The sequence below is a fragment of the Podarcis melisellensis genome (genome assembly GCF_964234715.1).
Source record: "Podarcis melisellensis genome assembly, chromosome: 16".
In the NCBI taxonomy this organism is placed as follows: domain Eukaryota; kingdom Metazoa; phylum Chordata; class Lepidosauria; order Squamata; family Lacertidae; genus Podarcis; species Podarcis melisellensis.
The window spans coordinates 4,522,217-4,537,373 of record NC_138533.1 but is presented as its reverse complement, the minus strand read 5'-3'; the positions used below and the strand labels follow the sequence as shown (position 1 = coordinate 4,537,373).

The 15,157-nt window shown below is 50.0% G+C and overlaps 1 protein-coding gene across 2 annotated transcripts in view; it reads left to right on the top strand.

The window, feature by feature from the left end:
• The window catches only part of PI4KB (phosphatidylinositol 4-kinase beta), a 49,390-nt gene extending 34,922 nt beyond the window's left edge, over positions 1-14,468 (top strand). For both annotated transcript variants that reach the window (XM_081891419.1, XM_081891420.1), the window contains 9 exons: positions 1,193-1,420; positions 2,225-2,452; positions 3,499-3,608; positions 4,234-4,338; positions 4,563-4,686; positions 5,643-5,908; positions 7,375-7,507; positions 8,899-9,019; positions 10,537-14,468. In XM_081891419.1, the coding sequence (XP_081747545.1) occupies positions 1,193-1,420; positions 2,225-2,452; positions 3,499-3,608; positions 4,234-4,338; positions 4,563-4,686; positions 5,643-5,908; positions 7,375-7,507; positions 8,899-9,019; positions 10,537-10,718 (1,497 nt within the window). In that variant the 3' untranslated portion in view covers positions 10,719-14,468. The remainder of the gene's footprint in view (positions 1-1,192; positions 1,421-2,224; positions 2,453-3,498; positions 3,609-4,233; positions 4,339-4,562; positions 4,687-5,642; positions 5,909-7,374; positions 7,508-8,898; positions 9,020-10,536) is intronic.
• Positions 14,469-15,157: the final 689 nt, after the last annotated feature.

The following is a 15,157-nucleotide window of genomic DNA, read 5'->3' as shown; positions in this document are numbered from 1 at the left end:
AGGATTCCTAGCTTTTCGCACCCTCTGCTGGCTATTTGAGAAAGAGCAACCTCTCTGTGGGGTTTTTTTGGAGAGGAAGGCTGGTGTCAATCAAGAGTAAAAGGTTAAAGGTTTTGCTGGGGTTTGAGGCGGGTGGCTTCAGGTTTCAAGACATCTGCAAGAAAATGAGAATGTTCCAAGGGGGGGGGGGTGGCAGTTAAAGAAGACTGAAATGTGGATTTGTTGCCTTTTTGCAGTCTTAAGGTCACATCCACACCATCGTTTTAAAGCACATGGCTTGCCACCAAAGTAAGTAGTGTAGTGTGTTAAGGATGCTGGGAATTATAGTTCCATGGGGATAAACTACAGTTCCTGCTTCTCAAACGTTTAGTGTGGATGTGACCCAATAGTAGGCAGGGAGCCTATGTTGTTTAGGCAGCCCCAGTCACATTGAACCCTAAATGCTGTTACTAACCTGTGTAAAAAGATAATCTTTCAAAGTGAACTCAAAGAATTGTAGCTCTTTGCAGGGAAGGCAGTAGAGTGTCTCCTAACCACTCCCAGGGCCCTTACAGTTCCCAGAATTCTTTGGGGACGCCATGACTGTTTAAAGTGATAATCATATAGCCCCACCTGCGCTTCCTATTTAAAGCAACATCATGCTGCTTTAAACAGTCATGGCTTCCCACCTACCCTGGAGAATCCTGGGAACTGTAGTTTGTTCAGGGTGTGGAGTGTTCTCGGGAGGCTGCATAGGAGGGGGAGAGAGCTACAGTCCCAGAGCTCCCTTTTAAACCACTTTGGGAACTATAGCTCTGTGCGTGGAATAGGGGATCTCCGAACAACCCCCAGTGCCCTTAAACTACAGTTCCCAGAATTCTTTGGAGGGGGATCCATGATTGTTTAAAGCCGTATCATAGTGCTTTAAATGTATGGTGCGAATGTGGCCTGAGTTAAACGTGAGCTGGATCCCACCCCCAGGGTGGCGGGCAGAAGACTGAACTAGGTACCCTCTCGGCCCGACCTAATCCTGGTCATTCAGATATTAGAATAGGAACCTTTCTCTCATTTGTCAGGCAAAAATTGGCATCCTCCTGTAAGTCTGAGGGTCCTGAAGGCAGGCACCCTCTGTGCAAAAACCGGTTCCAACTTCTGTCTCCTTCTCTCCCTCCCTCTAAAATTGGGGGCGGGGGAGCCCCACAACCCTGCGCAGCCCGTCCGCCTGGCCCCGGAGCGAGAGTTCATCAAGTCTCTGATGGCCATCGGGAAGCGCCTGACGACGCTGCCGACCAAAGAGCAGAAGACGCAACGCCTCATCTCCGAGCTCTCCCTGCTCAACCACAAGCTGCCGGCCCGTGTCTGGCTCCCCACCGCTGGGTTTGACCACCACGTGGTGCGGGTCCCACACACCCAGGCCGTCGTGCTGAACTCCAAGGACAAGGTAAGGGGGCTGAGGAAGGAATGGGGGCAAGAGCTCCAGTGGAATCGGGTTGCGTCCAGCTAAATTCTACTCAGAAGTAGATCCCAAGGCTGAAAACGCATCAGCTGTGTGCGGGAGAAATTGCAAGGTCACCAGCTCATGGATCCACATGTGGTGGCAGTGTCCGAAGTCTTTTTGTTTTGAGTAGAAAAGCTTCTCGGGGAACGGCACTGCTGTCCTACTGCTGGAAAACTGCTTGACATCTTTCCCATAAGGATCTCATTTATCACCTGATGACTGCAGCACGCCTTGCTACCTCAAGGCGTTAGAAGACTAAACACAGACCTGCTTGAAATCTGAAACTCACAAATCTGGAACTTAGTATTAACAGACAAACCAACAACCCACACATGAGTTAAGCAGACAAGAAAACCAATGCATTTCTCAAACACATGGCTGATCAGTTTTTAGTCATTTCGCTCGGTAATGGTAGATATGTATACCATCAATGCATAACTTTGAATGCATTTTTCTGGATCCATGCAGAAACAGTTTGAAGGGAGCTTTTCCCAAGGAACATTTCCAGATTCCCCCCGAAAGTTAAAAATGGTGGAGGCAGAGGCACACTTTGCAATTAGCAGTAGGAACCAAGTGTTGGGAAGAACAGTGCACTGAGCCCTCCTTCGCCCAGAGTAGAAATAAGCTGCCTGTCCCCAAAACATCACCACAAATCTCCCGTCCTGTTTAATCAGACTTTGTAAACTTGTCCAGTCAGAGTCCTTCTTTCTCTTTCTTTCTCTCTCCCTCCCTTCTCCCTGTCTCCAGGCTCCTTACCTAATCTACGTGGAAGTACTTGAATGTGAAAACTTCGACACCACTAACGTCCCGGCCCGGATCCCAGAGAACCGCATCCGTAGCACGCGGTCCGTGGAGAACCTCCCAGAGTGCGGGATCACGCACGAGCAGCGGGCCAGCAGCTTCACCACTGTCCCCAACTACGACAACGATGACGAGGCTTGGTCTGTGGACGACATTGGGGAGCTGCAGGTGGAGGTAATTTGATGAAATCGTTATCATTTAGCTTTGCTTCGCAAATATAAAAAGGCTGGCTTTTTAACGTTTTGGTGGAATATTTCCAGTCACTTTAAACTTGTCTTATTCAAACCTTTTGTGTGAAAAAAGGGGGAGAAATGCATAAAAATCATTAAGAATTATCTGAGCACATCAGATTAGCTTGCCAAATCTCCCTTATGCATAACAGAAGTGTAAAAAAGGAGGAGGAGCAAGAAGACGAGAGAGGAAGGCTTGATAAATATAAGCAGAGAAGTCAGCAAGGGGCTTCAGTGCCGTCCAATGAAATAATTTTCTCTGCTGATGAAAACGAAGGACAAATAGCTGGTGCCTAAGATGAAAATGCGGACACGGGTGGTGCTGTGGGTTAAACCACAGAGCCTAGGATTTGCTGATCAGAAGGTCCCCGTGACGGGGTGAGCTGCCGTTGCTCGGTCCCTTCTCCTGCCAACCTAGCAGTTCGAAAGCACGTCAAAGTGCAAGTAGATTAATAGGTACCACTCCGGCAGGAAGGTAAACGGCATTTCCGTGCACTGCTCTGGTTCACCAGAAGCAGCTTAGTCATGCTGGCCACATGACCCAGATGCTGTACACCGACTCCCTCAGCCTGCAAAGCGAGATGAGCACCGCAACCCCAGAGTCGTCCATGACTGGACCTAACGGTCAGGGGTCCCTTTACCTTTAAGATGAAAATGATGGAAGTTATGAATTGGCATTAATTACACCAAGTACGTACCACTGCTGCCGTCACCACTGCTGCTTTTATGGGTGCTGACTTGATCACTGATGAAGACAAGAGGCTTATAGTTGGTCACAATAAAGTCAAAAAGGTCCAAGAAAAATCCCTGGATCAGGAATTTGATTACCTTTGTCAGAAGGGTGAAATGGGCTGCATCTTTTTTGATGGCCCTTGAAGGTGCAGCTAAAGCAATGCTGATAGCAGGGCTTTTCCTTCAGCAATGTGCCATGGAAATGGATGAAACCTCTCTGCTTCCACTGAGCTCTTCCTTCCTTCCTTTGTTCTCCAGCTCCCAGAGATTCACACCAACAGCTGTGACAACATCTCCCAGTTCTCTGTAGACAGCATCACCAGCCAGGAGAGCAAAGAGCCTGTCTTTATAGCTGCTGGAGATATCAGGTGAGTGGGAGTCTAGAAGAAACGTCTGCTGCTTGGCAATGAGGGGTTCAGGTCTAGGAATAGAACATCCCTTATAAAAACCCCAAAAACCTGAGAATAGTATACTGTATTTTTCGCTCTATAAGACGCACCAGACCATAAGACACACCTAGTTTTGGGAAGAGGAAAACAAGCAAAAAAATATTCTGAATCCCATAAGCCAGGACAGCAAGAGGGATTGCAGCGCAGCGATCCGGCTGGCTCCCCTGGCTTATGGGATAGCTGTGCGCAGCCTCTCCCGGGCAGCGGGATGAAGGCTCCCCCTGCCCGGGAGAGGCTGCACGCTGCTAAGGCTCCCCCAAGAGCCGCGCTCCCTTAAAAGAGCGTGTGTGCAGCTCTTGGGGGCAGCCCTTGTCCCTCCTTGGGGAAAAGCCCCCAAGAGCCGCACACATGCTCCACGCAGCTCTTTAAAGGGAGCGCTGAGCAGAGCCTCCCGCCTGCATTCGCTCCATAAGACACACACACATTTCCCCTTCCTTTTTTGGGGGGGGTGCGTCTTATAGAGCGAAAAATGCAGTAGTCCAGTTCTCCTTCCGTGTGTAGCAAAATCCCCCCCTCAACTTAACATTTCTCTTTCCTCTTGCAGGAGACGCCTCTCAGAACAGCTTGCCCACACTCCAACGTCCTTCAAGAGGGACCCCGAAGACCCTTCTGCCGTCGCCCTGAAGGAGCCGTGGCAGGAGAAAGTCAGGTGAGGGCACTGCGGGGTCAGAGCAGAGGGTGGTGGGGCCCCAGTTGTGTCTCCACGGCCTGACGTGCTAAGAAGCCAGGCAATGGCTGCAGGCCGGAAGGCTCTCCCCATCTCTTGTGTGGGGCAACAGGGCTGTTCGGGTTCCTCAGGGCTTGGCAAGGGTGGCCCGAGTCTCCCGCGCCAGGCCAGGGCGGAACCAACTGCTTCCTGCTGCTTTTTTGCAGGCGGATCCGGGAGGGCTCTCCGTACGGCCACCTCCCAAACTGGCGCCTCCTCTCTGTGATCGTGAAATGTGGCGATGATCTCCGGCAAGAGCTCCTGGCCTTCCAGGTGCTCAAACAGCTTCAGGTAGGGAATACCACACAGCAGTGCCTCAAGGCGCTCCCTCTTTCTCCTTTCTCCCTCAAGGGCTGCTGAGTTTGGTCAAGTCAGATGCAGCACTGGTGTAGTGGTTAGAGTGTCAGACTAGCACCTGGGAGAGTTGTTGTTGTTTAGTCGCTTAGTCGTGTCTTACTCTTTGTGACCCCCTGGACCAGAGCACGCCAGGCCCTCCTGTCTTCCACTGCCTCCCACAGTTTGGTCAAACTCATGCTGGTAGCTTCGAGAACACTGTCCAGCCATCTCGTCCTCTGTCGTCCCCTTCTCCTTGTGCCCTCCATCTTTCCCAACATCAGGCTCTTTTTCCAGAGAGTCTTCTCTTCTCATGAGGTGGCCAAAGTCTTGGAGCCTCAGCTTCAGGATCTGTCCTTCCAGTGAGCACTCAGGGCCGATTTCCTTCAGAATGGAGAGGTTGGATCTTCTTGCAGTCCATGGGACTCTCCAGAGTCTCCTCCAGCACCAAAATTCAAAAGCATCCATTCTTCGGCAACCAGCCTTCTTTATGGTCCAGCTCTCACTTCCATCCATCACTACTGGGAAAACCATGGCTTTAACTATACGGACCTTTGTTGGCAAGGTGATGTCTCTGCTTGGGTTCAAATTCCTGCTCAGCTCTTGGGGGCCTAACCTCCCTTGCAGGTTTGTTGTGAGGATAAAATGGGGTGGAAGAGAACTAGGCATGCCATGTTGAGCTCCCTGGAGGAAAAAAGTGGATATAAATTTGAATAAAAATCATAATACAGTGGAACCTCGGTTTTCGAGCGTCTCCTCCTGTTTGGGACACCCCTTTAGTCTGGAGATGCCCGTCAAAATTCTGTAAGGGACATTTTGCATGCTGGACTTCTCTCCCCCCGCCACCCCTACCCAAAAAACACAAGGGTCTCCTGTTGCAAAACACCTTTCTTTTGTTTGCTTTCCTCCTCCAGTCCATCTGGGAGCAGGAACGCGTCCCCTTGTGGATCAAGCCATACAAAATCCTCGTCATCTCTGCCGACAGCGGCATGATTGAGCCGGTGGTCAACGCCGTCTCCATCCACCAGGTCAAGAAGCAGTCGCAGCTCTCCCTGCTGGACTACTTCCTGCAGGAGCATGGGAACTACACCACCGAGGCCTTCCTGACCGCCCAGCGCAACTTTGTGCAGAGCTGCGCCGGCTACTGCCTGGTCTGCTACCTGCTGCAAGTCAAGGACAGGTGAGGGAGTCGTGGAGGAAGCTGGGGTGAGGCAGTGGGCAGAGAAGGAGCGCTCAGCACATCGTGAAGAGAATCCTCGCTGCTGCCAGTTTCAGAGCAAGAGGGAGCAGCCTGCGTCAGTGACGGGATGGAGAGGGAAAGAAAGGGGAAAGCCGCTTTCCGACAATTAAGCTTAGAGCCTAATTAGTCTCCACAGTCCCCCGAGTTAAACGCCAGCGGTTCCCAAACTTTTTCAGGCAACACCAACCTTTTGGTTCCAAAAATTCACCCCCAGTGCAGCCTACCCTGCCCTACAAGAAACGTGGTTTGGAATAGCGGTTTTCACAACCCACTAAGGAAGGTAACAGCACAATAAAAGTCAAAATGGCAATGATTAATTGCACATTCATTCAAAGCCCAGCTGAAATTATTTAGCTTAGTGAATTCAGCATAGTGGATGAACTCCATCCAGCGATCTCAGCTTTTCGAAGTCTGAGGATCATTGACAGCTCTAGTGCCAGCCCCTTGCCTCTTAGTGACTCCCTAGGGAATCCCATCAGGCGCCAGTGGGTGGCACCTCTGGGGTAAGTTAAATATCCCCCTGTACCCTGGACCTCAACTAGGGTGGGCCAACTCACAACAGATGTAAAAGCCCACAAACCCGCTCAGTAAAGCTGCCTTCTACCTGGGTGCCAGAAGTGGGTTCAGGCATAATAATAATAATAATAATAATAATAATAATTTTTTTATTTATACCCCGCCCTCCCCACCCAGAGCCAGGCTCAGGGTGGCTAACGCCAATAAAATTACAATAAAACATAATGGGGGGGGACAAACAAACAAACAAACAAAAAACCAGTTTGTTAAGATACAATTTAAAATGCAGCCTCATTTTAATAGTAGCCCGTAAATCGGAAACGTAAGGGTCAGACTGAGTCCAAACCAAAGGCCAGGCGGAACACCTCTGTCTTGCAGGCCCTGCAGAAAGATGTCAAGTCCCGCAGGCCCCTGGTCTCTTGTGACAGAGCATTCCACCAAGTCGGGGCCAGTACTGAAAAGGCCCTGGCCCTCGTTGAGACCAATCTAACCACCTTGCGACTTGGGACCTCCAAAGTGTTGTTGTTTGTGGACCTTAAGGGGCAGACCAGGAGAGGCGGTCCCGTAGAACAACGTGGGTGTCCCTGCCTTCAGGGTCTCCCTCCTCCCAGGAAAGGATGGTCACAATAAATCTGGTGCTCCCTGAATCACGTCCTCTCCGGGCAGCTGCCTGGGTCCTGCTTTGCTGCCACGTAATCTATGAGAAGGGGAAAGTGTTTGGAAAATTTACGAAAAGCCATGCGGTAGATAGTTGACCTTTTTCAAATGAGGAGGGGGGAAACCACGTACTCCTCCTTGAGCTCCTTGTAGAGAATGGCAAGATATGAATGCAATAAATAATGTTTTTTCTGCCTTGTCTCCTCCCACCCTGCAACACCCTCCCCCAAAAGGCACAATGGCAATATCTTGCTGGATGCAGACGGACACATAATCCACATAGATTTCGGGTTCATCCTCTCCAGCTCACCCCGGAATCTCGGCTTTGAAACATCGGCCTTCAAACTCACCTCTGAGTTTGTCGATGTAAGTTGGTGGTGGGTGGAAGGGAGAGAGAACTCCTGCCTTGTTTTTTGTCTGCAGTTCTTTGCGAGAAGTTTCTTGGATCAAGCAGTTTTTGAATATTCTAAAGGGGGGACAGGAAGAAGCAGCCTAGTTAAGGCGTACTGTATTTTTTGCTCTATAAGACTCACTTTTTCCCTCCTAAAAAGTAAGGGGAAATGTGTGTGCGTCTTATAGAGCGAATGCAGGCTGTGCAGCTATCCCAGAAGCCAAAACAGCAAGAGGAATTGCTGCTTTCACTGCGTAGCGATCCCTCTTGCTGTTCTGGCTTCTGAGATTCAGAATATTTTTTTTCTTGTTTTCCTCCTCCAAAAGCTAGGTGCGTCTTGTGGTCTGGTGCGTCTTATAGAGCGAAAAATACGGTATTTCTTATTTCTGCTTCTTTGAAGCCGAGGAGGTTGGTCAACCCACACACTGTCTCGGGTGCAGGCAGTCTTTTGCTGAAGCAATCCCATCGAAAGGAACCAGTCTCCTCATGGAGGAGAGGGCTATCGATGGCTACTAGCCATGATGTCTGATGCTTCTGAACCCCATTTGCTGGAAACGGCAGGAAGGGAGAATTGCCCTTGTGCTCATGTCCTGCTTGCAGGATTCGCACGGGCATCTGGTCAGCCACTGTGAGGATAGGCTGCTGGACTAGTGGGCCATTGGCCTGATCCAGCAAGCTCTTCTAGTGCTATTTGTGGGGTGCTATTGCGGTTGCTCGAGAGTAACCAGGCAGGACTCCGACCTTTCTTTTACAGGCTTTATTCTGGGGCAAACTGTTTACAGTGAAGAGCGTCATAAGTTCATGTCTGGCTCAATCGCTAGCAGAATCCGGCAGTGGTCTGTTCTTGTACCTCCCCCAACATAAAAGTTTCGTCACCCCCAGCCTTTTCTGCCCCTCCCTGCGCCTCAAAGTACTGTGCATGACGGGCGACGGCAAGGGCGTGCCTCCCTCCTCTCCGGCTTGCTCAGACGCGATGTTAAGGCTCTTACTAGCATCCTCTGCTCCTTGAACCTCTTCTCCACTGGGGCTTTCTCCTTGCCGGAAGAGGAACTGCTTCGCAAGATTTTCAGAGGTTCCCCGTAACAGAACTGCCCCTCCACCTCTCGCCTTTGAGCCAATGGCAGTTCCCTGACAGCTGCTATTAATAATAATTATTATTATTTATAACCCACCCATCTGGCTGGGTTTCCCCAGCCACTCTGGGCGGCTCCCCACAGAATATGGGTTTTCCACAGTTTTGCATGCAGGAAAGCTTTAAGTCTCCCTGTCCTTAGGGAGGTCTCTGCAATCTCCTCCCTGTTCCTCCAGCCCTTCTTTGGACGCCCATCTTGAACTTTCCTCCTTTTCCCCCTTGCCCTCCTTTCAGGTCATGGGAGGCTTGGATGGCGACATGTTCAACTATTACAAGATGCTGATGCTTCAAGGCCTCATCGCCGCTCGGAAGCACATGGATAAAGTTGTCCAGATTGTGGAGATAATGCAACAAGGTAGCTTTTGGGGGTTTGGGGGTACCTGGGCAGCTTTGGGGTTTCAGGCCAGGCCACCAGGTCACAAACAGCCCCACCCCAACCCAGTAGAGTGTCTCTTCCACCACATAGCAGAGACTCCCGGTCCACCCATCCACAAAGGGGCACCTGCGCTGCCAGGCCCAGGATCGCTGGGACGCTGCAAAGGGTTCTGGGAACACCGGTCCCCAAACCCACCTGGGTAGTTTTTTCCCAGCGCGCACACAAACCCAGGTTGTCTTCTGATTTCAAAGAACCGCCTTAGCTGTTGAGCCTGCCACCCGGTCACGTGGTCCTAAATAACCCCATAACACAGGCGCCCTCTTGACAGAAGTGCAAGGAAACTTGTAAGCCGCTTTAATCAGCAGCCTAAAGGAGGCACTGGCCTTTTTAAAAAGGATAGGGGTTCTTTGTTTCTCTTTAAAAAGTAACCAGAGCGCTTGTTATCAGTTTGTCCTGCAGGTTGCCAGTGTTGCTTGGGCGAAACGCAGCAGTCTCAGGCCCCCGCAGTAGCTCAGGTCATCAGTGAGTGTCGAGAGCAGCGTATTCGGATAAGTTGCTAGTCCATAAGAAAGTAACACAACTGCCTTGCTTGACCAGGCCAAGTTCCGCCTGGTCTGGTGTTCTTTTTGCCGCAAGAGGCTGGCACCCCTCTCTGGAAGTAGTTCCCAGAGACAGTAATGGCCAGCCCCTTTATTTTTACCCAACCTCTGCAGCACCTGGAATTTGGAGGTAGACTGCTCCTGAGCTAGCTTCCCTTTAGCTACCTACTGCAAACAGCAGCTGTTGGCACTTTTATCCTCCATGAATTGCATAATTCCCGCAGGGTGTTCCTCCCCCTTTTTTAAAAGCTTCCGCCTTCCCCAGAAGATTTCAGTGGCCCTTTAAGGACCTGTTGGATCAAGACAGTTCAAGGCTTCCAAGATGTTTTGGCCTACAACTCCCATGATCCTTAGCTAACAGGACCAGTGGTCAGGGATGATGGGAATTGTAGTCCAAAACATCTGGAGGGCCGAAGGTTGCGGGTGCTTTTGCTAGGCACTAAACGACAGCTTACATCGTAGTTACAGTCGCCATCATGGAGTAGTAGTAGTAGTAGTAGTAATAATAATTTTATTATTATTTCTGTGCTGTCCATCTGGCTGTGTTGCCTGAGCCACTCTGTCTATTCTCCAGGGGGTTGGACTGGATGCTCTTTGGGGTCCCTCGCAACTCAACCATTCAATGAGTCTTTGTTGAGATTCCTGTGCGCGGGGGGCTCGGAACGTATTCCCTGCGTAAGGGGGCGGGGACACCTGCAATTTTATCCTTTCATTCTCTTTGTAAAGCGCTTGGAGGGTTCAGGCAGTGCGTAAACCTTACGAGATTAAATAAGACTTCTCAGCCTTCCCGGTGGACAGAGAGAGACGGATCGTGTCCTCTCCGCAGCGGCGCGGCGCTCCTTGGGCCAACTTGGGGCTCCAGAAGGCGCTGACTCTCCCCTCTCTCTCTCTCCGCAGGCTCCCAGCTGCCCTGTTTCCACGGCTCCAGCACCATTCGCAACCTGAAGGAGCGATTCCACATGAACATGACGGAGGAGCAGCTCCAGCTCTTGATCGAGCAGATGGTGGACGGCAGCATGCGCTCCATCACCACCAAGCTCTACGACGGCTTCCAGTACCTCACCAACGGCATCATGTGACCGCCTGCCGCGCTCCCCAGACATGCCGGCGAAACCGCCCGCCCCCCATCCACCCCCACCACAGCCAGAGACCCTCAAAAAGTCCTTGTCGGAGGGAGCTGGATGGCGGAAGTAGGGAAGGAACAAGGAGCTGCCTTCCTCCCGAGGCGTCTCTCGAACGCAGCACCCCTTTTTACCGGATTCTTTTGGACACTGATGGGGTTCGGGGTGTAGGTTGGGGGCTTCGGAGTGGGGGAGAAGGACCTCTCGAACTAAGCTAGAGAATCTTCTCTCTCCCTTCCCATGCGAAATTTTGAAGGATCATGTAGGAAAGAAAACCTTGAGGTCTTTGCTTTTCTTCCCCCAAGAAAAGCCAACGAGCGAAAGGACGGAGCCTTTGTTCTCTGGACGTCGGGAAATCACACACGAAGAAGAACCATGTTTTGCCCTTGTCCCCATCGTCGCCATCCTTCCTCTCCCCCCGGCCCCCGAAACTCGAAAATCATTTATTTCAGTATTATACCTCGTCTTTGTCCTCTGAACTGTCACTCTCTCGCAACAATCCCGCAATTGTTTTATGGGCCATGGGGAGAACGGAGTGGCTAGGGTGGGTTTTTTTGGGGTGAAGGGGGAATAGAGAGAGAGAGAGATGGGCCTTTGCAACAGCTCCGGGAAATCATGCATTTCTGAGCCTCCCATTTCCAAGACCCCCGTTTATCCCCCACTTCTCAAATGTCCCCCTCCCTTTCCACCCCACTTCCCAACCCATGCATGTTTTTTTTCTCCGTTGGTGTGCATGTGTGTTTCTGTCGAGACAATTAAATTCCCCGCCATCACCAAACCCCTGTATTCTTTCCTGCACAGGTTTCATGCAAAGGGGCCACCGTTTGCGAGTTGCACAAAGGCCGGTGTTTTCATTATTCCACACCGCTTCTCTAGAGCACAGTTTTTGGGGTGGGAACTGGCTGCCGGTGGGGCAGGAGAGCGCTCAGCCTTTGCCACCACCACCACCCTGTCCCTGTCACAGCGGGAATTCTGTCTTGCACCTCTTTCTACTCTCAATATATATATATATATATATATTTTCTTACACCATCCATGGCATGGGAAGCATCCGCTAAGCATTTGGCAATACTAGTTTCAGAGGGTTTTTTAACTGTTCCCTTAGTTTGTGTGGCGTTGAAATCTCCTTAGCACTGCTGCAGAAAGTCTCTTGCCGCTGTTCGTCCTGCCACAACCTCCTTAGAGAACGAAAACATTTCTTTTCTTCCTGGGTGTATTTAGTTCACTTACTTCCCACTGGGCAGCCAATCTCTCTCTCTCTCCCCCTCCCCCATAGCTGTTTATTCCTCTCCCCCAAGTCTCTTCTTCTCTCCTCCCTCTTCCCCCCCTGTTTAACAGTTGCCCCAGTTTACAGCTCCCAGCATAGTGCAGCCAAGACAGGGCCTCCTCCCAGGGAGCCCCACGCCTCTATGGTTCCCAAGGGTCAACGTTCCCCTCTTTGGCCGAGTTTTGCCCTCTTGCCCAGTCCTCTGGGTCTTAGACAGTGCCTTCTCCTCCATCGCTCGCGGTCAAAAACACGCTGGGATGTGGCACCTCTTTGAAAGCAGCCATCATTGAGCCTGGGAGGTGTCACAAATGATCACTGGGACTCAGCTCTCTGGAGACATGAATGTTGTGTTTTTTCGCAATATGAATTTTAGAAACAGCTGTGTGTGTGTGTGTGTGTGTGTGTAGCTGTCCTTTGCCCCCTTCCCTCTTTAAAAAAAAGAAAAGAGAGTTGGTACTTCGAGTCACTGAAAAGTTACGTGGTTCTGTCGCGGGAGGAAAGCGAGCCCATTTCCATGTATTCAAATACGAAATTCTGCTTTTTGGGGGGTGGGGAGGCAATGCCATGTGAATGTGGGGGGGAGGCGTGCATTTGTGTGTCCGATACCTCATTGCGTGAGGTTTTTGTGTTGTTGGTTTTTGCTTTTCCTTCCCTGTCTAATCATTCTGCTGGCCTCCCCCCCAAATCTCCTTTCCCGTCTATGATTTCCCCATGCTATACCAAGTGTGTGTACATAGCACTTAAAATCATGCCGTACTTTAAAAAAAAAGCAAAGAAATATTTTTTATTTTTTACAAGAGACCCTATATTGAGCAGCTGGGAGCTTGGATATTGCTGCATAAAATGCAAAGAGGTGTTAGCAGACATTCCTTTTCTCTGTATAAATGTGTGCGCTGTTTTTAAATGTGCAGGTTCACCAAGCCCTTTTTTTTAATTTAAAAAAATTAAAAAGATTAAAAGGGGGGCGGGCAGGGGAGCTGTCAGTCTTGACGCAGCAAACTGCGCAGGCATCTGTTCAGAAACATCTGGGCAGGGGTGGGAGGGGGGGAGATGGCAGCATCAGGTCTGCAAGGGGCGGGTGATTTAACAAGTCTCTTCCCCCACCCCAGTAAGCCCATGCTCATGTGTGTGTTTGTGTGTGAATTCCTCCCCCCCCCCTTTCCAGCGGCAAATTCTACTTACATCTTCTGTTTACAAAGTTTTTGGTGGTCCTCGCAGCAGAGCAGCTTGTCATTCTCTCCCCCTCCGCCCATTTTAAAATCTGAACTAAGGTAACAAGAAACACAATCTCAAAAATATTCTTTCACGATGGGCGCTGTCTGCTTTCATCTGTCGCACCTGTCAGTTCCTTCTTGTTGGATAACCCCCCCTTTTTTTTAGGTAGGGGGCTTCACAGTCAGCCGCTCTCTGGCAGGGGGGGAACACCTTGGGGGGGACAGACAGGGCAAGGAAGTGTTCACCTTTTAAAAAACCTGCATCCACACACAAAAGCAGAAATGGGGAGGATTTTTTATTTTTTTGGTACCCCCCTAACCTTACAATCGTACAGGTTTTGGGCAGCGTTGACTGAAAAGTGATGCATTATGAATGTCTTTGTGAAAAGCACGGTTTTAAAGGAGGGAGAAATTTAGCGGTGTTTCGTCGTAACAACGGCTACATAAATCCCTCTTCCCTTTGCCAGTTCCTACAGGGAACTTACAAGCCGCCATGCCTTCTCTGTGCCTGGAAGCCTCCGGGTGACTGTAGCAGCTTTGCTTTCTGCGACGGCGCCTGCTGCGTGCAGCGCCTTTTTTGGAGCCTCGTGGATGACTTCCTGCAGCAACCAAGAAGGCGACGAGCATGCAGGGAAATGGATAGCAAGAGGAGTGGGTCAGGAGCAGCTGTCAAAAGCAGTCACTACTACAGTCACCAGGAGACTTCCGGGCACTCAGTGGCTAACGGGTGCTCGCGCGAACCAATTTATTGAGATCCCAAATAGGTGGTTATTTCTCCCAGCACCCTCTCGATTTGAATTATCTGAACGAGGTCTTTTGGGGCGGGTAGCAGGAAGCCGCAGGTCTGAATTATAGCTGAACTGGGGTGTCAGCAAATGAGACAAGCTGGTCTGCCAGCAAGGGACAAGGGGCTTATCACTGTTTGTAACACCAACCCTACAAAAGTGGGGAAGAGCTGTAGGAAGAGGGTAAGCCATTAACAAGTGAGAAAGCAAGCAGTCTCTCTTAAAATGCATTACAAGTTGCATTTTACACATGCGCGCCCCGCCAGCCCCGTTAAAAGTTCTCCCCCATTTTCAGGAGAGTTGCTGACGGCTTCCAAAAACATTTGTGCATGACCATTTTGTGTGTGCGTGCGTTTTTCTTTTTCTTTTCCTTCCTTCTTTCTTTCCCTAGTTGGTAAGGATGGGCCAAAACTCCAAAATAAAAATCTATGAAATGAACTTACATTTCTAATAAAAATGTCCCTTTTTTTATAAATATATATATATATATATATATATACATATGTAAAGAAGAAGAGAAAAAAAAATGCAAGCCGAATATTTGCAGAGAAGTTGTTGACCCCTGTCTCATTTCTTTTGGGGGATGAATACAATCTTTGTGAACAAAGGGCGTGTTTGCAGTTTGCGGGGAGGTAACTCTGTGGCTGTGGTGCTAGTGATGGTGGTTCTGATGGTGATTGGCTGAGGTGTTTTTTCCCCTTTTTCCTCCCTTTTCCTAAGCCGCTTAACAGCTGATAGCTAAAAGCCACTAAGCTGTCAATGGGCTTGCTTCGCAAGACGAAAAAACCGCTATACGAAGAGCCTTACGGAACGGATTAATTTTGTCTTGCGAGGCACCACTGTACTGATTTTAAGTGAATGGCTCAGTCATTTGCCGTCCCTCTGCAGATTTTATTTTGTCAATTGGTAAAGCCATACTTTTTTTAACTGGAGAGAGGGCAGTCATTAATTTTAAAATCATCATCATCATCATTTATTTGTACCCCGCCCATCTGACTGGGTTTCCCCAGCCACTCTGGGCAGCTTCCACAAAGACCAAAATACACTAATATGTCATACATTAAAAAACTTCCCTAAACAGGGTTGCCTTAATATGTCTTCTAAATGTCAGGTAGTTATGCGCGCTCGGTG